The 24,126-nt window shown below is 38.6% G+C and overlaps 1 protein-coding gene across 8 annotated transcripts in view; it reads right to left on the bottom strand.

Moving 5' to 3' along the window:
- Nucleotides 1–24,126, bottom strand: part of BANK1 (B cell scaffold protein with ankyrin repeats 1) — a 325,956-nt gene that overhangs the window by 5,653 nt on the left and 296,177 nt on the right. For 6 of the 8 annotated variants that reach the window (XM_064584865.1, XM_064584869.1, XM_045880678.3 and 3 more), the window contains 4 exons: nucleotides 17,235–17,410; nucleotides 13,009–13,072; nucleotides 8,318–8,347; nucleotides 7,239–7,294 (listed from right to left, as the gene is read on the bottom strand). In XM_064584865.1, coding sequence (XP_064440935.1) covers nucleotides 7,239–7,294; nucleotides 8,318–8,347; nucleotides 13,009–13,072; nucleotides 17,235–17,410 — 326 coding nt within the window. Of the gene's footprint in view, nucleotides 1–5,921; nucleotides 7,106–7,238; nucleotides 7,295–8,317; nucleotides 8,348–13,008; nucleotides 13,073–17,234; nucleotides 17,411–24,126 lie in introns of those variants that run through there. The other 2 variants (XM_064584866.1, XM_064584868.1) reach the window with 2 other exon arrangements.

Raw genomic sequence — 24,126 nt, 5'->3', positions numbered from 1 at the left:
ATAGGATAGAAGGCTCTACATTCTTTCTTTTTTTTTTCTTTTTTTTTCTTTTTTTTATTCTTATGTTAATCCCCATACATTACAACATTAGTTTTAGATGAAGTGTTCCATGATTCATTGTTTGTGCATAACACCCAGTGCTCCATGCAGAATGTGCCCTCCTCAATACCCACCACCAGGCTAACCCATCCTCCCACCCCCCTCCCCTCTAGAACCCTGTTTGTTTTTCAGAGTCCATCGTCTCTCATGGTTCGTCTACCCCTCCTATTTCCCCCGCTTCATTCTTCCCCTCCCGCTACCTTCTTCTTCTTCTTTTTTTTTTCCTTAACATATATTGCATTATTTGTTTCAGAGGTACAGATCTGAGATTCAACAGTCTTGCACAATTCACAGCGCTTACCAGAGCACATACCCTCCCCAGTGTCTATCACCCAGTCCCCCCATCCCTCCCACCCCAACCCCCACTCCAACAACACTCAGTTTGTTTCCTGCGATTAAGAATTCCTCATATCAGTGAGATCATATGATACATGTCTTTCTCTGTTTGACTTATTTCACTCAACATAATACCCTCCAGTTCCATCCACGTCGTTGCAAATGGCAAGATCTCATTCCTTTTGATGGCTGCATAATATTCCATTGTGTATATATACCACATCTTCTTTATCCATTCATCTGTCGATGGACATCTTGGCTCTTTCCACAGTTTGGCTATTGTGGATATTGCTGCTATAAACATCGGGGTGCATGTACCCCTTCGGATCCCTACTTTTGTATCTTTGGGGTAAATACCCAGTAGTGCAATTGCTGGATCATATGGTAGCTCTATTTTCAACTTTTTGAGGAACCTCCATACAGTTTTCCAGAGTGGCTGCACCAGTTTGCATTCCCACCAACAGTGTAGGAGGGTTCCCCTTTCTCCGCATCCCCGCCAACATCTGTCGTTTCCTGACTTGTTCATTTTAGCCATTCTGACTGGTGTGAGGTGGTATCTCATTGAGGTTTTGATTTGGATTTCCCTGATGCCGAGCGATATTGAGCACTTTTTCATGTGTCTGTTGGCCATTTGGATGTCTTCTTTGGAAAAATGTCTGTTCATGTCTTCTGCCCATTTCTTGATTGGATTCTTTGTTCTTTGGGTGTTGAGTTCGATGAGTTCTTTATAGATTTTGGATACTAGCCCTTTATCTGATATGTCATTTGCAAATATCTTCTCCCATTCTGTCGGTTGTCTTTTGGTTTTGTTAACTGTTTCCTTTGCTTTGCAAAAGCTTTTGATCTTGATGAAGTCCCAATAGTTCATTTTTGCCCTTGCTTCCCTTGCCTTTGGCGATGTTTCTAGGAAGAAGTTGCTTCGGCTGAGGTCAAAGAGGTTGCTGCCTGTGTTCTCCTTTAGGATTTTGATGGACTCCTGTCTCACATTGAGGTCTTTCAACCATTTGGAGTCTATTTTTGTGTGTGGTGTAAGGAAGTGGTCCAGTTTCATTCTTCTGCATGTGGCTGTCCAATTTTCCCAACACCATTTGTTGAAGACACTGTCTTTGTTCCATTGGACATTCTTTCCTGCTTTGTCGAAGATTAGTTGACCATAGAGTTGAGGGTCCATTTCTGGGCTCTCTATTCTGTTCCATTGATCTATGTGTCTGTTTTTGTGCCAGTACCATGCTGTCTTGATGATGACAGCTTTGTAATAGAGCTTGAAGTCCGGAATTGTGATGCCACCGGCTTTGCTTTTCTTTTTCAATATTCCTCTGGCTATGCGGGGTCTTTTCTGGTTCCATACAAATTTTAGGATGATTTGTTCCATTTCTTTGAAAAAAGTGGATGGTATTTTGATGGGGATTGCATTGAATGTGTAGATTGCTCTAGGTAGCATTGACATCTTCACAATATTTGTTCTTCCAATCCATGAGCATGGAACGTTTTTCCATTTCTTTGTGTCTTCCTCCATTTCTTTCATGAGTATTTTATAGTTTTCTGAGTACAGATCCTTTGTCTCTTTGGTTAGATTTATTCCTAGGTATCTTATGGTTTTGGGTGCAATTGTAAATGGGATCGACTCCTTAATTTCTCTTTCTTCTGTCTTGTTGTTGGTGTATAGGAATGCCACTGACTTCTGTGCATTGATTTTATATCCTGCCACTTGACTGAATTCCTGTATGAGTTCTAGCAGTTTTGGGGTGGAGTCTTTTGGGTTTTCCACATAAAGTATCATATCATCTGCAAAGAGTGAGAGTTTGACTTCTTCTTTTCCAATTTGGATGCCTTTGATTTCTTTTTGTTGTCTGATTGCTGTGGCTAGGACTTCCAATACTATGTTGAATAGCAGTGGTGATAGTGGACATCCCTGCCGCGTTCCTGACCTTAGGGGGAAAGCTCTCAGTTTTTCCCCATTGAGAATAATATTTGCTGTAGGTTTTTCATAGATGGCTTTTATGATATTGAGGTATGTACCCTCTATCCCTATACTCTGAAGAGTTTTGATCAAGAAAGGATGCTGTACTTTGTCAAATGCTTTTTCTGCATCTATTGAGAGGATCATATGATTCTTGTTCTTTCCTTTGTTAATGTACTGTATTACATTGATTGATTTGCGGATGTTGAACCAACCTTGCAGCCCAGGGATAAATCCCACTTGGTCATGATGAATAATCCTTTTAATGTACTGTTGGATCCTATTGGCTAGTATTTTGGTGAGGATTTTTGCATCCATGTTCATCAGGGATATTGGTCTGTAATTCTCCTTTTTGATGGGGTCTTTGTCTGGTTTTGGGATCAAGGTAATGCTGGCCTCATAAAATGAGTTTGGAAGTTTTCCTTCCATTTCTATTTTTTGGAACAGTTTCAGAAGAATAGGTATTAATTCTTCTTGAAATGTTTGGTAGAATTCCCCTGGGAAGCCATCTGGCCCTGGGCTTTTGTTTTTTGGGAGATTTTTGATGACTGCTTCAATTTCCTTAGTGGTTATAGGTCTGATCAGGTTTTCTATTTCTTCCTGGTTCAGTTTTGGTAGTTGATACATCTCTAGGAATGCATCCATCTCTTCCAGGTTATCTAATTTGCTGGCATAGAGTTGCTCATAATATGTTCTTATAATTGTTTGTATTTCTTTGGTGTTGGTTGTGATCTCTCCTCTTTCATTCATGATTTTGTTGATTTGGGTCATTTCTCTTCTCTTTTTGATAAGTCTGGCCAGGGGTTTATCAATCTTGTTAATTCTTTCAAAGAACCAGCTCCTAGTTTCGTTGATCTGTTCTACTGTTCTTTTAGTTTCTATTTCATTGATTTCTGCTCTGATCTTTATGATTTCTCTTCTCCTGCTGGGTTTAGGCTTTATTTGCTGTTCTTTCTCCAGCTCCTTTAGGTGTAGGGTTAGGTTGTGTACTTGAGACCTTTCTTGTTTCTTGAGAAAGGCTTGTATTGCTATATACTTTCCTCTTAGGACTGCCTTTGCTGCATCCCAAAGATTTTGAACAGTTGTGTTTTCATTTTCATTGGTTTCCATGTATTTTTTTAATTCTTCTTTAATTTCCTGGTTGACCCATTCATTCTTCAGTAGGATGCTCTTTAGCCTCCATGTATTTGAGTTCTTTCCGACTTTCCTCTTGTGATTGAGTTCTAGTTTCAAAGCATTGTGGTCTGAAAATAGGCAGGGAATGATCCCAATCTTTTGGTACCGGTTGAGACCTGATTTATGACCTAGGATGTGATCGATTCTGGAGAATGTTCCATGGGAACTAGAGAAGAATGTGTATTCCGTTGCTTTGGGGTGGAATGTTCTGAATATGTCTGTGAAGTCCATTTGGTCCAGTGTGTCATTTAAAGTCTTTATTTCCTTGTTGATCTTTTGCTTAGATGATCTGTCCATTTCAGTGAGGGGGATGTTAAAGTCCCCCACTATTATTGTATTGTTGTCGATGTGTTTCTTTGCTTTTGTTATTAATTGCCTTATATAATTGGCTGCTCCCATGTTAGGGGCATAGATATTTACAATTGTTAGATCTTCTTGTTGGATAGATCCTTTAAGTAGGATATAGTGTCCTTCCTCATCTCTTATTACAGTCTTTGGTTTAAAATCTAATTTGTCTGATATAAGGATTGCCACCCCAGCTTTCTTTTGGTGTCCATTAGCATGGTAAATGGTTTTCCACCCCCTCACTTTCAATCTGGGGGTGTCTTTGGGTCTAAAATGAGTCTCTTGCAGACAGCATATCGATGGATCTTGTTTTTTAATCCAGTCTGTTAGCCTGTGTCTTTTGATTGGGGCATTTAGCCCATTTACATTCCAGGTAACTATTGAAAGATAGGAATTTAGTGCCATTGTATTGCCTGTAAGGTGACTGTTACCGTATATTGTCTGTGTTCCTTTCTGGTCTATGTTGCTTTTAGGGTCTCTCTTTGCTTAGAGGACCCCTTTCAAGATTTCCTGTAGGGCTGGTTTTGTGTTTGCAAATTCCTTTAGTTTTTGTTTGTCCTGGAAGATTTTTATCTCTCCTTCAATTTTCAATGACAGCCTAGCTGGATAGAGTATTCTTGGCTGCATATTTTTCTCATTTAGTGCTCTGAATATATCCTGCCAGTCCTTTCTGGCCTGCCAGGTCTCTGTGGATAGGTCTGTTGCCAATCTAATGTTTCTACCATTGTAGGTTACATATCTCTTCTCCCGAGCTGCTTTCAGGATTTTCTCTTTGTCTGTGAGACTCGTAAGTTTTACTATTAGATGTCGGGGAGTTGACCTATTTTTATTGATTTTGAGAGGGGTTCTCTGTGCTTCCTGGATTTTCATGCCTGTTTCTTTCCCCAAATTAGGGAAGTTCTCTGCTATAATTTGCTCCATTATACCTTCTGCCCCTCTCTCTCTTTCTTCTTCTTCTGGGATCCCAATTATTCTAATGTTGTTTCGTCTTATGGTATCGCTTATCTCTCGAATTCTGCCCTCATGATCCAGTAGTTGTTTATCTCTCTTTTTCTCAGCTTCTTTATTTTCCATCATTTCATCTTCTATATTACTGATTCTCTCTTCTGCCTCATTTATTCTAGCAGTTAGCGCCCCCATTTTTGATTGCACCTCATTAATAGCCTTTTTGATTTCTACTTGGTTGGATTTTAGCTCTTTTACTTCTCCAGAAAGAGTTTCTCTAATAACTTCCATATTTTTTTCAAGCCCAGCTAGTATCTTTAAAGTGATGATTCTGAACTCTAGATCTGACATCGTACTAATGTCCGTATTGAGTAGGTCCCTGGCAGTCGGTACTGCCTCTTGTTCTTTTTGTTGAGGTGATTTTTTCCGTCTTGTCATTTTGTGCAGAGGAGAATAGATTAATGAGAGAACAAAATGCTAGCAGAGTAACCACGTCCCCAGAAAATATACTCTAAACAAATCAGAAAAGACCTGAAGCAGTGGGATAAGAAGGGGAAAGAGAGAAAAAAGAAAAAGAAAAAAAAAGAAAAAGATAAAGATAAAAACAAAAACAAACAAAACAAAACAACAACAACAAAAGAAAAACCAGAATGTGATCAAATATGATCTATATGGTATATAGATCAGTGCCACACACTAGATTTGGGGTGTATTTTGGTCTTTTAGAAGAAAGTGTCTCCCAAAATTTTAAAGAAAGAAAAACTTATATATGTACAAAAATAAGGGTTGATATGATGAAGGGATGGAAAATGACTGTAAAAATGGAAATTATAAAAAATTTTATAAAAGGAATTGATAAGAAGTTGTTTGAAAAAAGAAAGAAGAGGATTTAAAAAAAGAAAAAAGAAAAAGAAAAAAAAAGGGAGAGGATGGATCAGGCAGGGGAATAGAAAACACCATATACTAGAGATTTAGGGTATATTTTAATCTGTTAGAAGAAACTATCTCAAAATTTTAAAGAGAGAACAACTTATATATATAAGCCAAAAATACGGGAAACTACTATGAAGGGCTAGAATATGACTCTAAAAATGAAAAACAGAAATGTTTTTTTTTTTAAAAAGGGATTGATAAGATGTTGTTTGAAAAAGGGAAAAAGAAAAATTCAAAAAGAAATAAAAAGACAAAAAGACAGTTAAAAAAAAAATTAACTTTAAAAGACTAAGGAATCATGGTAAAAAAGCCATGAATTCTATGTGCAGTAGTCCCTTAGCGCTGGAGTTCTGCTGTTCTCATTGATCGGTAAACTTGGTCTTGGCCGGCTGTTCTCGCTGATCTTCTGGGGGAGGGGCCTGTTGCCGTGGTTCCCAAATGTCTCTGCCGGAGGCGGAATTGCTCCGCCCTTGCCCCTTCCTGGCTAAGTAATCTGCTCGGGTTTGGTCTCCGGGGCTTTTGTTCCCTGCGAGGTTTCCGTACAGCTTTGGAGGCGGAGAGTGAAAATGGCGGCCTCCCAATCTCCGCCCTGGAGGAGCCGAGAACTCAGGGCCCTGCTCCTCAGTGAGCCCCCAGAGAAAAGCCGCCAGTCACTCCCGTCTCCCCGGTCTGCAGCTGCACTCCGTGCTCAACCGGCCTGTGACCGCGCGTTTCTATCTCCGGCACCCGACCCGGTCTGGAGTCTCCAAACCCAGCAGATCCCTGCGGTGCGCTCCGTGCGGCTCCTCCCAGAGAAGGAAGGGGAGTCTCCCCGGATCTGCCGCTTGTTGGGTCCCTGCTGGAGGAGCAGGGGCCCGACTGGGCCGCGGATCACGGTTTATGGCCACCCCGAGCTGAGAGCCCGCGCCTGGGCTCCGCCTCTGCAGCCGGCTTCCCTGCTCCGATACCTGGGAGCTCTGCCGCCCTCAGGCACCCCCGGTCTTTCTGTGACCCCGGGGGTCCCGAGACCACACTGTCCCGCGAGGGTTCCACCCCCCGCTTAGCCACCAGAGTGACGTCCCTCGGCGGAGCAGACTTTTAAAAGTTCCGATTTTGTGCTCCGCGGCTCTATCACTTGCCAGAAGCGGCCGACGGAGGCCCCTCCCCCGCCGTCTATCCTCCCGAATATCGCCTCGGATTCACTTCTCCGCACGTCCTACCTTCCAGAAAGTGGTCGCTTTTCTGATGAGAGAGTTGTTGCTCTTCTTTTCTTCGATCTCCTGTTGAGTTTGTAGGTGTTCAGAATGGTTTGATCCCTATCCAGCTGAATTCCTGAGAGGAGACGAAATCCAGGTCTCCTACTCCTCCGCCATCTTGCTCCGCCCCCTCTCTACATTCTTTCTCAACAAAGTTCTTTTTTTTTTTTTTTTTGCATTTTATAAAAATTAACATAAATACAACCTACCTTATTGCGGAAGGGTATGTTATGTAACATATTTTCATTGCGGGCACTTTCATTACCTAGAAATATAAACTCTGTTACTATTTCGTCTTTCACGTATTTAATGATTCATTTATTAAACACTTCTAAAAAACAATATATGCTCTGAGTAGGATGTAGGTAAAGGGCAAAATTACTGAAGAGATACAAAGGGGCATATTGAAAGGGCACCCTTGGCAAGTAAGCTGTTAATTTCTCCTCCCCATATAGTTGACTATAGGATGCTGAGGAGTTGCTTCTGTTCAAACACAACCCAGCACCTTTGAATAACAACCCCCGACTAGATTATGCCGCCGCCTTCTTCTTCGTTTTCCCCCATTTACCGTGAGCAGCCAATTGCAAAGTACTCTTTTTAATGAAAACTTGTTCCTACTACTCCCCATTGGCCACTGCTCCTCTTGCCTTTACCACCGACTTTCCATTTTCCATCCCAGCCCCGTGGCTCGCTTCTATTGCTCTTCTCTGTTCCCATAGTCACTGCCTTAGTTCAGGCTGTAGACAGTTGCTCCTAGGTTAGTCAGAGCTCCCCAGCTGGCCTCTGGCCCCTCTTGACCCTGCCAACTTTCTGCATACATTCCTCCCCACCATGCTAAAGTGGATCACCCTCTGAAATGTTATTCCAATTTCATTTCCTGTCTCAGTAACTCCCACTTATTAAGTGTCAGCTCCCATTAACACATCATCATCAGTCTTTATAGCAGTTCCCCAAGGTAGAAGTCTGGTCTCCATTTTACATATGAGGAAACTGAGACCTAAAGAGTTTAAGTGGTTTGCCAAAGGTAGTAACCGGTAAGTTGTGAAGGGCCGGGCCCATCAGAGTTCAAAGCACATGTTTTCTTACTGTGTAACAATGCCTCTACATTGCTATTCTAGAATCACCTCCAAGTTATTTTGGATGTCAAGTGGTTTTGCATATACAGAGAAAATCTATATGAGTTTTTGCACTGACCTGCCTAATCATATTAGGTTTACATTAATATGGAAACTAGTTTACCATGTACTTTTTTGTAGTCTGATATTCTTAGTAAATACCAAAAACTTACCATTTGGATGGTGCACAATGGTGAGTTTATCTAGAAGACAGAAAGAGTGCATTCTATTGAGTTTTGCTCAATATTTATCTTAAACTTTCTTTTTTTTAATTGTTTGACTACTTCTTATCTTTGATGTGACTATGAAATTTCATAGTCTGATTAAAAAAAATACTGATTTCTGGCCACAAAGTGTGAAACCATGTCTTTTACTACTTTTGTCTTTTTTCCTTCTGATACTTGTCCCAAGATATTATGATTTTAGATATGTTAGACACTTAATAAAAGCTTACTACTCTGCTTTGATATTCTTTTAGCCTGAGCTACGCCATTCTTTTTTTGAATTAGCATTATTCACTATGTATAGTACAACTCAAACATTTTAAAGTATATAGGTTTATGACTTTTTTTTTTTAAGATTTTATTTATTTATTTGTCAGAGAGAGAGAGAGAGAGCACAAGCATGGGGAGCGGCAGGCAGAGGGAGAAGCAGGCTCTTTGCTGAGCTGAGAGCCTGATGCGGGGCTAGATCCCAGGACCCTGGGATCATGACCTGAGCCAAAGGCAGACGCTTAACTGACTAAGCCACCCAGGTGCCCCAGGTTTATAACTCTTGACAAATATACACAGCCATGTGTCCATCACCCAATTAGGATAGAGAACATTTTTCTCTACAGAAAATTCCCTTGTGCCCCCTGACATCAATCCTCACCCTATTACCTCTAGTGACCCTGATCTGATTTCTATTCTATAGTTTTATCTAGAATTCCAGATAAATGGAATCTTAAACCATGTACTCCTTCATGTTTGGTATCTTTCATTTAGCATAATATCTGTGAGATTCATTCATGTTGTTGTGTGTAATAGTAGGCATTTCTTTCTATTGTTGAGTAGTATTCCACTGTATGAATATACTTCAGTGTAATTATCTCTTCTTCTATTGGACATTTGGATTGTTTCTGGTTTGGCCATTGTAAATGAAACTGCTATGAATTTTCTGAGCAAGTCTTTGGATACACATAATGTCCCCCCCTCTTTTTTTTTTTTTTTTGAAAAATCCCTAGGAGTGGCTGGTCTAGGCCATAAAGTAGGTGCATATTTAACTGTTCCAAAGTCACCACACCCCTTTACACTTCCATTAGCAATGCATGCAATGTATATCAAGTTGTTCCATAGCCGAATCACTTCATTTTGACAATATCTAAAAATTCTAGCCATTATATTTGGTGTGTACTGATATTTCATTTTCTTCTGCTCTTATTGCCTCCTTCCCAGCCTCATCTTTGTTGAATATGTAAAATATTATGTTCAGAGGAGTGTAATTTTTTTTTTTTTTTTAGTTTTGTAAGTTTTGTTTTTTAATTAACTTGTTCTTTTTTATCTAAGTTGTTAAATGTATTGGCAAAAAGCTAATTATATTTCCTTAGTATCTTTTTAATACCAGTAGGATCTGTTGTGATAGCCTCACTTTACTTTCCTGATATGGTAACTCTTGTTTTCTTTTTTTCCAGTTCATTTTTGTCATGGTTTTATCAATTTTAGTTATGTTTTCAAATAACTAATTTTTGGTTTTGTACATTTTTCTATTGCTCATCTCTTTCATTTTTTACTGATTTTTAATCTGATCTTTCTAGTTTTTCCTCTTATCTCTTTTTGGATTGAGTTTGCTTTTCATTTTCTAGTTTCTAAAGTGGAAACCTAGATCACTGATCTTAAGTTTTTCCTCTTTTCTACTATATTATTTACTATAATATTTATAGCCATAAATTTACCTTGAAGTACTATTTTAGTTGCATTCCACCCATTTTTATATGTTGTATTTTCATTATCATTCAGGTTGAAATATTTTCTTGTGATTTCTTATTTGACCCTTCGGTTGTTTTGAAATGTACTTAATTCCTAACGATTTTGAGACATTTCTAATTTCTTAATTAAATTCTAATTTATTTCTGTCATGGTAAGAGAACATAAGATTTCAAAAGGCTGAAATCTTTCTGAGAACATACTCTGAAGATTTCAGTCTTTTGAAATTTATTGAAACTTTTTAAATATCCCAGCATATGTTCTATTTTGGTAAACCTTCCATGTATACCTTAAGCAGACATGTATTCTAATTTTTTCCCATGTCATGTTCTGTAAATATCAATAGATTACCTATTTATTCACTCCTTAAAACCATATTTTTTATTAATTTAACTGTGGTTATAAGAGTTGCTTTAAAGTCTTTGTCTGTTAAGATCAACAATGGGACCATTTTTCTTATTACGGTCAGTTAGCCGGGATATAGTATATCACCAGTTCTTGATGTAGTGTTCAATGATTCATTAGTTGTGTATAACACCCAGTGCTCATCACCACACGTGCCCTCCTTAACGCCCATCACCCAGTTACCCCATCCCCCCACCTCTCCCCTCTGTATCTTTCAGTTTGTTTCCCGGAGTCCAGAATCTCTCATGGTTTGTCTCCCTCTCTGATTTCTTCCCATTCAGTTTGAACAATGGGACCATTTTAGATGTAATTTTTATTGATGGCTTTTTCTTTTCTATGGATTACATTTTCCCGTATCTTTGAATGTCTTCCTTCTTTTTTTAAAAAAATTGAATGCTGGACATTATAGACAATCAGTTGTGTATTCTGGATTCTGTAATATTCCTCTAATAAGTAATAAGTGTAGGTTCTCATTTTAGCAGGCAGTTTGATGACTGGCATGAACTTGTATAGGCCTGGTTTTATGCTTTTTCCAGTGTTGATCTACAGCCGCCCATGGTGTTTTCTAAAGCCCTCAGTGGGACTGAGCCTACAAACTCCGCCTTCCATGTGAACCTTATAGGGGTTTGGTTTTAGGCTTTGTTAAGGCAGGTCTAGAGGAGGTCCTCTAGAGGAGGCGTCATGGTTTTTAATCATTACATCTCTTAAGTGTCACAGCAGGATGCCAGTTTTAACAATGTGTTAAGGAGATCTTTCCACTCTGGCAGGGCAAGAACTCAAACATCCCCAGTATGGCCTTTCCCTGGCTCTGCTCAAACTCTAGTGTCTCCTTTTGCTTTCAGTGTCCTAGAAGCTGTTATCTTGTATGCCTGAGTGGTCTTGCCCTGCACATGTACAGCTCATCTCTTGGCCACAGACTTGTGGCTTCTGAGGCTACCTCTCTATACAGCTACCTCTTCTTCAGTGATCCACCACACACATTCTAGAAGCTTTGGCTGCCCTGAACTCTGATCTTTGCCTCCTCTTGTCACAGGATTGCCCTGCTTTGCACAGACTATAGTCAGAAAATCAGTCTCCTGGGCAATCATTAGAGTCATCTTGTATATTTTGTCACTGGAATGATGGTCTTAGGCTGCTACCTGCCTACTCCCTGAAATCAACTGCCTCATATTTTTGCCCAGTGTTAGTGTTCTGTACAGTGGGTTTGTCTGGTACTACTTTTGGTTAGAAGGGGAACTAGCCGATTCCTAATTAAGACACCAATGGTTAAAAGCATTGACTTTGGATTAAAAAAGAAATAAGTTGTAGTTTCTAATCTGTGTGTCTTTGGGCTTCTTAGTTTCTTACGATCTGTTTCTTTATTTATAAATTGGGACTAATGTCTACCTCAAAGGATTATTGTAAGAAATTAAAAAGATAACATTTAAGTGTATAGAAGATAGTCAAATATTAGCTGTTACTACCTAATGTTCCTTAGTGAGGATATTTATATATTTTGTAATTTGATACATTGTTAAAATTTTAATCTTTTTCCACATTAGAATGGAGATCTGTAGAACTCAGTTATCTGTAAATCAGCTTGCATTTATGAACTTAATTATTTTAGAAAGTATATTTCTGTTTTTAGAAAGAGAGCTTAAAGAATTTTCTATGGAAAAGCAGATACCAATTTAATAATATGAAAATAAACTTTTTCAGGGTCAATTTCAACATGAAGCACTAGCTAAAATCTATGCAATCTTATTGAAAATGGAAGAGATGGAAATTTCAAGGTTTGCTAGTGGTTGTCAGTTTTTAATTATCTGTGCAGGGGTAAGGACTTGGGGAAAGAGTGGTCCAATTGTGACAACATAATTTATTTTCAATTTTGGAATGTGCTGTTTATCTTTGGAGAAGATTTACCATCTTAATAATGTTTGGTTTGTATTAATATGAAAATGAGTGTTTTTTTTTCCCTCCCTGAGAGCAACTGTTAATTATTAGCAAGGGGAATCTGCATTGCCAAGAAGCACGCTAGCTACCAGGGAAAGCAACCTGAGATTTACAATTTAAAATGATCCACATGTGGACAATTGTGAGAACTGACTATATTGAGAATATTCAACCTTATTAAAAAAGTATGGCTCCTTAATAACTCAGTACTCTGTATAATGAATGGCTCATACATATAAAAAAAAACTAGAGGGGAATTACCTTATTTGCAAATTTCATAGAAATCAAAGGAAAGAAACTAGCATTTACTGAAGGTTCATTATGGGTCAAAGAAGGTGAAAACTGTTTTAGATAGTAACTTGCACACAACCACTTCTGGATAGATCTATAATTACCCCTGTTTTGTAGGCAAAGAACCTGAGTATCAGGGATTAGATGCTGTCCATTCACGCAGCTGGGAAGTGATGGAGCACAGATTTGAATTCAAACCTGTCAGACTCCATAGTCCTTGCATTTTCTTCTTTATCAGAGTGATAAAGGAATAACAGACAAATCTTACTTACCAGACACATTTTCTTCTTCTGGCCTTTTCCCAATAATGCAATCTCGTAGTTGGCGTAGTTTTTCCTTAATGAGGAATTGACCAGAAAATACAAGTGAATATTTACAAATTTGTCATGAATCAAGATGAAAACATCAAGTACTGTCACCAGGACCACCATGACTAGGTAGCACTAATTTGGTACTTACAGTGTCCTAATCAACCATCCCTGATATTTTAAATGTGTTATCTTATTTAATTCTTGCAAACCCATGAAGTATGTATGTCATCATCTCATTTTACATATATAGAAACTGAGATTCAGAGAGGTTACATAATTTTCCCGAAACACACAGTTGTTTTTTTTTTAAAGATTTTATTTGACAGAGAGAGACAGCGAGAGAGGGAACACAAGCAGGGGGAGTGGGAAAGGGAGAAGCAGGCTTCCCACAGAGCAGGGAGCCCAATGCGGGGCTCGATCCCAGGACTCTGGGATCATGACCTGAGCCCAAGGCAGACGCTCAATGACTGAGCCACCCAGGCGCCCCCGGAAACACACAGTTGTAAGTGATAGAGTCAGCATGGTGACCCAAAGCCCAATTCTTGTTGTTGCTGTTTTCCCAATCTAACACCTGAGGGGGCTATCTTGGCCATCTGGTGTCCAAAAGCAAAAGTGTGACACAGTGCTGATTTGCTACTGTCTGAGCCCATCTCCAGCTTCTGTGGGCACAATCTTTCCTATGAATTCCTTCTAAGAACCAGGGACTTGGAAGCAAATGATACATAACTGGATTCCCCTTCTTAGCTCATTTGTGATCTTTCTTTGCTTTCTACAAAACATTCTACATTGCACATCTATTATCATTTTTACCAAAATGTAAAACAGGCTAACACTAAAAAGTGTCCTTTGAGAAGAGAATCTAAGAATAACACTTTTTCCTAAGGGTTTCCCTTGGAACCCAGAAACCATGTTTTCTAAAAAGAGAGCTGTTTTCATTAGCGTAAGCATCCTTTTTTGGGAGTAAACATTCTTCTATAGGCACTTACTGGTTATGAGCAGCAGTGAAGACGGTGAAAGGCAAGGTTTCTACCTTCTCAACCATCTCACCTTCAAAGCCAGGGGTTCTACATGGGTCTTCATTATTCTAGAAACTCTTCTATTACCAACTTTATGTTTGTGCCATTTTCCCTCTTATTTTCTTAGGATAATACCTCTGTCACTAATAATATAACATCACAGTTACCCCCGAAAGATTTATCTTCAAGGTATAAATGAATATTTTTGCAAACTACAAGAGTAATATCGAAGAGTGTATAGGAATGAGTGTGTATATATGTTGGGAAAATGGGGAGAACATTCCTTTTTCTGTTATTCATGGTGTTGTCCAGGCCCTTATGTTAAGGACTAAGAAAACATACGGGAAAAAAGCTCCTTGACATTGGCCTTTGTAATAGTTTTTTGGATATGACACCCCAAAGCACAAGCAACAAAAGCAAAAATAAACAAGTAGGACTACATCAACCTAAAAAGCTTCCGCACAGCAAAAGAAATGATCAGAAAATGAAGAGGCAACCTACAGAATGGGAGAAAGCATTTGCAAATAATCTATCTGGTAAGGGGTTAATATCCAAAATATATTAAGAATTCAAACAATGCAGTAACAAAATCCAAATAATCTAGTTAAAAAATGGTCAGAGAAAAGAAATGGGCAGAGGAAGTAAATAGACATTTTTCAAAAAAAAGACATACGAATGGCCAACAGGTATATGAAAAGGTGCACAATATCACTAGTCAATAGGGAAATGCAAATCAAAGCTACATTGAGATATTATCACCTCACACCTGTTAAAATGGTTATCACCAAAAAGAGATAACAAGTGTCAGCAGGATGTGGAGAAAAGGGAATCCTTGTGCACTGTTGGTGGGAATGTAAATTGGTGCAGCCACTGTGGAAAACAGGATGTAGGTTTCTTAAAAAATTAAAAATAGAACTACCATATGATCCAGTAATCCCACTCCTGAGTATATATCTGAAGAAAATGAAAATAGTATTTTGAAGAGATATCTGTACCCTCATGTTCACTGCAGGATTATCCACAATAGCCAAGATATGGAAAGAACCTAAGTGCCTGTCAATGGATGAATGGATTAAGGAAGAAGGAAATCCTGCAATTTGCGACAACATGAATGGACCTTGAGGGCATTATCCTAGGTGACAAAAGTCAGAGAGAGAAAGACAAACATGGTATGATAACATTTATATGTGGAATCTAAAAAAGCTGAACTCAGTGAGTAGAGTGGTGGTTACCAGGGACTGAGGAGTGGAGGGAAAGAGGAGAAGTTGGTCAAAGGGTACAAACTTCCAGTTAGAAGATAAATAAGTTCTGGTGATCCAATGTGCAGCACGGAGATTACAGTAAACAATACCGTGTTATATACTGGAAAGTTGCTAAGAGAGTAGCTATTAAATGTTGTCACCCCAATACAGAAATGGTCATTTGGTGACATGATGGAGATGCTAGCTAACACTATGGTGGTAATCATATGTAAGTATGTGAAATCAGCACTGTAGTACACCTTAAATTTACCCAGCATTATAGCCAATTATATCTCACTAAAGCTGGAAACATAACAAAGGAAAAGGACTGACTGATCGTCAAACGGTATTCAGTCAGTCACTGAACTTTTGGCTCTAATGGAAAACAGCCTTAGTGTTTGTTCTTGTATTTACAGGTTAAATTTTGTTTTGTCTTGCATAAACAGTAACCGTATTCAATATCCCATTTTTCCCATATATTGGACAAGTCAGATCGTCTCAAAGTAGTCAGAGGCCACCTTAAATCCTTGCTAAAACAGTATTAAATATAAATACACAAACAAAATAACAACAACCAAGCCTTCAATAAAACAACTAGTCAAATAATTTCCAAGAAGGTATTTCGGTTGGATCACTCTAAATTGTAAACTTTATTATGATCTAAGAGAATGAGGCGCAACGGACTTATTTCAAAAGAACTTACTGGCAATGCTAGGAGAGTGGTTGTGTAGGTCTACACCTCGGCACAGTTTACCCGTTTCAGGATAAGAGGGACTTTGATGGTGATGGCGTCAGCACGGATTGAGAAGCAATGTTGTCTTCTGATCATGAACGATGATCAGTCGCAAAACTGTACAATCAGCATTTTTTCCCATTTGTTTGGCAAAACAACTGCCCTTTCTTGGCACTGCAAAACCTGGCTCAGGTCCAGCCACCGCCCACGGCCAGAGCTGCCCTTCAAGACAGGTGGCTTCTGAGAAGGAGTGATCTCAGAGGTGCTGGGAAAGTCCCCTTGCCTTAACTATCTTCTGCCTCTATGCCCATTTATTTGGAATGTTATCACTGGGATTCATTTTTCTGTTGTTTAAAAATGTGTTCCTAAGCATTGTTTTTCAATAAAAATGATCTCTTGGGAAAGGTAGTGTATTAAGCTATTAATGATTATTTGTACTTTGGCCGAAACTAGCTAATTAAATGTATTCAATCAAACAGTTTCCTGAGAACTGGTTTCTATGGCACTGGGGCTTTCTGTGATGAGAAGAAAAAAACTGTTGGACTATTTTGGGAGTAGGAGGGCCTGCAGGATAAAACAGAATATGGTCCTGATACCCCTCACTGAGGAATGCCATGGGATGTATATGGTATATTTTGTTTTCAGGCTCATCTCAGAACCACGTACTCTAATACCCTCTTAAGATGTATGTTATATTAATAGAAGACAAGCTTATCTGAAGTTAATACTCTTGGCCTCATTTGTCTGTAAATCTTGACTGATATATACAGTTTCCTCCCCCCCCCAAAGGTTAAGGGGAAGAGAAGAGAAAACTTCCTATATTTCATTGAGGACTATTGCCTGATATGATATAAATTATTTTCTTGTTCCCTTTAAGCCTGGTCAACATAATCTACTCTTCAGAATGCTGAGCACATGTTAGTGTAAAGATGCTTCACCTTAATTTCAGCAATGAGATTCACAAAACATTCACATAGCCTTATAAGATGATCAGGTATTAGCACTGATACACTGAGTCCCAGCATTGAGTTCACCAATGGTTTGTAAACATGAAACGTTTAATTGGTAGTTTGAAAACATCTTTTTTTGTGGCTAGTTAAAATCAAAAGAATAGTTACCTGTGTTTCTCGTAAAGACATTTATAGAGAGGCTCTGCAAGTGAGTGAATGTTCCAGAAGGGATTGGGGTCAGTATTACCTGCTGAATCATTTCCAGCTCAGTCTTTCCCATCTGCCAATGTTTAAATTTCTCTAGGGCTTCATCCACAGATAGTTTCCCATTTTTGACCTTCTCCTGCAAGAGGATGAGTTCTTCCTGCCCAGCAGCAAGAGAGTCCACAGTGGAAAAGGCTTGACTTTCCATCCGAGCTCTGTCTACAATATGAGGGGAAATGTTTTAACAAGAAGACGATATATGACAATTGGGGGGGGGGGGAAAGCACTCTAAAAACAAATCAGTAGAGTTTCTTGTTCCTGCCAGTCTACAAGCAGTGACAGAATAAATCAGTACAAAATTTTTAATGAGTTTCTTTCTAAGGATTGTTGTGCCTGGTACCTAGTGTTATGGGTAAAAACAACGTGTGTCATCACTGGGGGAAGAGAAAGGGACAATCTGAGAAGGAACAGTGTAAATTTCTGCATTGTACTAGTTGTGGGCAGTGCCAATTTCATGTTCTTTTTGTGAGGATTATTTTTAATCATGCGCACAAAACACTTAGCATAGTGCCTGTCACACGGTAAGCTAAGTAAATAGTAACATTATTATCAATGATAAATATCTGTGGAATAAACATAATCTCTGTAGCTTTGGGAAAGGAGATCTCCACCAACATCCAAGTGTCACGAGAGGTTTAGGAGCATTGACAATGTTACTCCTGAAAGATTTAAAATAAGCAATTCCTGCTCGTTTTGTAATGCACTGCTCTCTTCCCAAAAGAGTTTATTTTGCTCAGCACAATAAGAACATGGGATGGTCCAGTTTCCCATGTGCTGCAGCTAATGCCACACCACAGACCAGCCCAAGGTACAGCAGTAACAAACCACAGACCATGGGTGAGTTCGGTGCTTTATTTGTCCCATGTAGTGTTTAAAGACAGAAGAGAGGCTGCAAGCCTGTGAGGATGCTATGTGCTCTCCAGACTACCCCAATCCCTGTCACTCCTTATGGTCCCTGGATGGCATCTCACTGGCTACCTGCCTGGCCACAGAACTCATCTGAGTTTGTACCTTCTTTAGCAAGTCCAACCTATGTATCGTATTGTTCAGGAGGGATTGGGTAACTCCTCAGCAGTGTCTATCTCATGCAGTATCAAATCTAAATATGTCCACAGAGTCTAGAATGAAAGAATAGGTAATCCTGTTCAGCTGTGTCCTGGTTTGCTGTCCCTGAATCATTGCTCATTACTGGGAGCCCATCTTCAACAAAGATACAGATCAACTAGACTGTCATTAGACCAGACAGACAAGGACTTAGGAAATGGAGGGCATTCAAAAAAATTTTTAAAGACTTATTTATTTATTTTAGAGGGAGAAAGGGCATGTGCATGAGTGGGGGGAGGGACAGAGGGGGAGGGAGAGGGAGAGAGAGAATCTCAAGCAGACTCCCTACTGAGCGGGGAGCCCAACATAGGGATCGATCTCACAACCCCGAGATCATGACCTGAGCTGACATCAAGAGCCGGACGCTTCACTGACTGAGCCACCCAGGCGCCCCTCACATTTTATAATGATAAGGATTCATTGATAGTATTTGGATTGGTTAGTCTGGAAAAGAGACATTTCAACTACTTCATAGCAGGTTTTAAGTATTTCAAGGGACTTGAGCCTTGGGGCTGTCTTGGAATGACCTTTACCGGCTTTCTTGGTTTTGAGAAGGATTCTAACAGGGAATCTTGGAATGGGGACACAGAGAGGGTTCCTTTCTGAAAAGATTCACATACACATAAAATTGCTCCATGACCAATCATTCTGATTCCTATGGGGGTTTTCTCGGCTTGTCTTTTTCTCTTCATAAGTCCTATTCCCCCAGAACTAACAAGATGTCAACAGATTCTACACTCTAAATCTTTTTCTTCAGGGATGACAGAGCATGAAATCCCAGGAGAATTGGAGAAGCACAAGTCAGCCAGAGGGCTTACTGGTTCAGCAGCCAAAAGCACAGATAACAATTGCGATCTTAATTCTTATACCATTTGCTTTTTATAGGCACCTCCCATCTGGGAGATGCAGTTTGCAAAAGAATTCTATGTGCCATTCCTGACAGAGTATGGAAGTTTAGCGCCATCATTTAATAGCTAAGACACTCAACTAGCCCCTTACTTGTGTCTTCCCTTTGACTAAGTGTGAATGCATTTTTATCTCAAGTAACCTATGCAGCTGGATTTTCTGCTTTTGTTGAAGTCGTCTCAAGGAAAGTCTTCCTGGAAAACCCTACCAGCTTGTTTTGCTCTATGTGCAGGGTTAGCTGAATTCAAAAAAATACTGAATCATCTTAACAATATTCATTTCAATTACCCCTTCATCTTTCAAATTCTCGCTACTAAAATATAAGTAAGATAACTTTTTGGGGGGCGCGGAGTTCAGTCTCGTGTGGTTGTGCAGAGAACAAAAGAACAAAAGTTAGGAGCAGCAGTTCTAAACAGAGCAAGTTCTGGAAATGAACTGTTTACTAAGTTTACATACTTCTGCTTTTACTCACCCATCCCCCCTCCCCACTAAAAAGATTAAAGCAAATTGTCTTGATAAATTATTACTAGCCATGACAAGTTGCAAAACAAAATGATTTAGGCACTTTACCATCTTTTCTCCTGAGGGTAGACTAGTCAAACCAAAACGTGCAACCTCTAATTTTTAGCAGGGTGTGCAAAATTGCTTTAATGCGTTTAGATTACTATTTTACGGGGGATGGGAAATTTTTTTTTCTTTCCTCCCCAAATTTATATTTATTATTAGTTTATTTTCATGAAATGTAGTATGAGTTTAACATAATTATTGTTGAAAAGCGTTTGTCAGATTGCTAACTGTACGTATTGCAGACTCTTGGTCTCTTAATGTAAAAGCTTCAAGACAAACTCTAGTTTCTAGAATTTTAGTTCCTTTTGGATCAGTTTCTCTTTACAAGATTTTCTATTTGATCAAATAAAAACATCAAGTAACACTGCTGTGGTGAGTGTATGAATCTTTAGATTAGGTAAGAAAGTAACTGAGCTTTTCATTAAAATTATTTCTATTACTGAATGACTGGCTAGAAGAACATTTTTTACTGAAAATTTGAAAGGAAACAACTTGATTGCCCAACAACAAAGAATTTAAAGTATGAAATATTTACTTAATAAATATTAAGTAGTCATTAAAATAATAATTAAAAAGATCATGTGAAAAAAAAGACCATATGGCAACATAGAAAGTACTTATTATATAATGATAAGTACAGAAGCATAATACAAATTTATATATACAGTAAAAATGTTGTTCATAAAATAAAGCATGGAGGGTAACTATCTTGAGATGATACAAGTTGTTCTATTGTGATAATATCAGAGATTACTTTTTTCTAATTTCTAGCTTTCTGTAATAATACTGTATTTAAAAATTTTTTTTAAGTTTTTTTTATTTATTTGAGAGAGAGAGAGAAAGGGAGAACAGGAGCGGGGGGTGGGGAAGGGCAGAGGGAGAAGAAAGGGAGAGGGAGAAAGAGACTCCCCACTGAGCACCTGAGCAGGGAGCCCGATATGGGGCTCCATCCCAGGACCCTGGGATCATGACCTGACCTGAAGGCAGACGCTTAACTGACTGAGCCACTCAGGCGCCCCTGCATCGTTTTTAAAGTAAGAAACTCTCCCACTTTGCCAAGAGCCTTCCCCATGGAATACAAACCATTCCAAGCCATGCTATATACACTGTACCAATGCCATATCATACTGTACCATCTTACCAAATTATTTTGTAATTGAAAAGAGCTTGTCAGTAATAGAACTTAAAAACCCAGTAACCAAGATTACATCTGAAGTTATTTTTTTGGCCCATAGCTAAGGAACTAGCAGGTAAATTAACTCTGGGCCACATGAGTGAATTACAAAACACCTGGAGTGTTGAATTATTTGTAAGCTCCAACAAAGTATCCCCATCTCTTGAACTTAGGGCTGCATATCGCCAGAGTTCCTCCCTTGACTAAACTTGAGTCAGACCCAGATTATTGCAATAAAATTATGATTTGTTGCATTACCTGTTTTTTATCACCAATATTTTACTTTCACATTTCAGAGATACTATTTACCTTATATATATATATTGATTACTAAATCATGAGTGAAAGGGAACGATTTTAGTTTTGCATTTTCTTCTAATTCCTAGACAATTTTATATTATCTGAGCCCCAGATCCAGATTATTGCAATAAAACTATGATTTGCTGCATTACCTACTTTTTATCACCAATATTTTACATTCCCATTTTATAAATAAATTTACAATAATTACTTAAATGCAATTCCATGTTTTATTGAATTCACTATTCACCACAAATTCTTTAATACCAAAAGTTCTCTTTGAACTTTTTATTTTGTTTAGTCTCTCATTTACTTAGAATATATTTTGGGTAATACTTTCATGATATACACAGAAATTCTATCTTTTCTAAAACCTTAGATATCCAAGAATTATATCTTTTTTCTTCTTCTTTTTTTTTTCTTTTTAAGATTTTATTTATTTATTTGACAGAGAGAGACACAGAGAGAGAGGGAACACAAGCAGGGGGAGTGGGAGAGGGAGAAGCAGGCTTCCCGCCGAGCAGGGAGCCCGACTGGGGCTAGATCCCAGGACTCTGGGATCATGATCTGAGCCGAAAGCAGACGCTTAACAGACTGAGCCACCCAGGTGCCCCTATATCTGTTTTCTTCTTACATGAGTGAAATAACAGACTAAATATAAACTTTTTAAGTTGCAATCTTTTCTTAATACACCATTTAGTTCATTATCTCAAATTTTTGTTACACAGATTCTCTAATTTTTAAAACTGATTCTGATTCCTTTAAAATAGAAAAATCTAACTTCAAATATCTTCTCAATACTTTAGGATTGTTTCTTCATCTTTATAATTAAAAAGTTTGCTAGGGTGTTTTTAAAGGTGGATATATTTCCTTACTGTTTTCTGGGTCACAGTGAGCCCATATAGTTCCTCACTTCCCTATCTCCAAAGCTTTTTAGCTATGTCATTGATTGTATTTTGTATTCTATTAAAAAAAAAGTACCAAACCTATTATATGTGAGTTGGATCTCTCTTCTCTATATCATCTGATTGTTTCTGGTCTTTCCCTGTAATGAGAACAAACCCTTCTCCGATTATGTTCTCAATTCTAATAACTGATTTTTTTATCCACCATCAGTCCTTCTCATTGTGACCAATGTGGGTTTTAATTTGCTACTGAAATTTTAGCTTCTAAGTTTATTTTATTTTTACCATACTTCCTCTTGTCACTAGATCCCTTTTCTTCATGTCATATGTTTCATATCATCCTGCCCTCTCACCTAAAATGTCTTCCATGTAGTTTGCTTTCATCTTAGCTTGACCTTGACCACAGAATGTCTGCTGCTGTTACTTCCCTATGTTTTCTTTTTTTTTTTTTTTAGATTTTATTTATTTATTTGACAGAGAGAGAGAAAGCATAAGTAGGGGGAGCAGCAGGCTGAGGAAGAAGGAGAAGCAGGCTCCCCACCAAGCGGGGAGCCCAATGAGGGGCTTGATCCCAGGACCTTGGGATCATGACCTGAGCCAAAGGCAGATGCCCAACAATAGAGTCACCCAGGCGCCCCTCTTCCTTATATTTTCAATTTGTTTATAAGTTCACAGTTTTCTGAAATTTTCTTTTTTGGCTTTTGTATATTGACAGGTGTCAGATACTGAACCTGAAAGTTGAATTGTTTAGCTTAAATTTTGTAAATGAAAATTCAAAATAATCCATACTTCTTTACTGCCTTAAAATATTTTATAAACAGGTAAAATATTTTTAAAAGTCTAAGATTTAAAAAATTACAAACCGGTAGCTGAAATGTTCTTATTGTATGTGTGTATGTATTTCCCATTAGCTGTATTTTGCTTGCTTGGTGTTTGACAATCGTACTCATTAAACAAATCATTTACAGAAGTATAATTATCCTGAGCCTTTATGATTAAATTCTCTTTCCTTTTCTCTGGAGTGGTTTTTGAAGTCCTCATTTTATTTATTTGTTCTCTTCCTCAATCCTTCTTGAAAGAGAACCTATCTATAGAATCATGTTCACCAAGGGATTTAGTGTCTATTTATCCTTTGCTTCTATTCCTTGTGTTCAAATTTTGTTCTCTGCTCTAGTGTGCAGGGGATTTTGATGGTTGCAATCCACAACTGAGGACCCCAGGGTTTAGCAGGTTTGGTTAGTGCAGCCTTGTCACGTTCAGGTGAAATATGATTCTTTGGCACTATGTACTGATTGGTCTGTAAGCAACTAACTCCCTGCATCAATTACTAACAGAATTCTTAACATGCCATCCCTCCATCACAGAGCTTTATTTGGGGGTCTCGGGATGCAAAGTGTAACACTGAATCCCTCCTCCTCACTTTCTACTGTGGGCTTTTGACACATCACCATTTCGGACAAGGATCCAGTTATTATGCGAGTTTTCTCAGGTGTGACTATGATAAAAAAACTTTTGTGAAAATGGAAATGTAAGTTACACTGAAAAAGAGAACTGAGGCCATTTTTCTTTTATGGAGTACAAATGACCACGATAATTCTCCCTCTTTTCTTTTTAATATATCCACTGCTAGCAAAAACAGCCTGATGAAAATACCTCAGAGGCCAGCATTCTCTTTTCTCCCACGTAAGGGCAATACCATCTACATCTATGTTTCTCTGGGCCTCCAACTTGCAGAAAATTTCATTATTTAACATTTATCAGACTACTGCAGCACTGAGCATTTGGAGAACACAAACAAGATATGTTCCCTGACTGTATCTTTCCCATGAGCATTCACACCCCCTGAAAAGACCAGCCAACAATGACTTTTCAGTCTGTACTGAAGAATCAGTGGGCAGAGACTATACCTGGGGCGAGGC

The sequence above is a fragment of the Mirounga angustirostris genome, unplaced genomic scaffold (assembly GCF_029215605.1).
Source record: "Mirounga angustirostris isolate CCGP_5_RB_7025 unplaced genomic scaffold, mMirAng1.0.hap1 SCAF_2, whole genome shotgun sequence".
NCBI classification, from domain to species: Eukaryota; Metazoa; Chordata; class Mammalia; order Carnivora; family Phocidae; genus Mirounga; species Mirounga angustirostris.
Note: the sequence above shows the minus strand (reverse complement) of the source record. Positions and strands in the feature narration are given on the sequence as shown.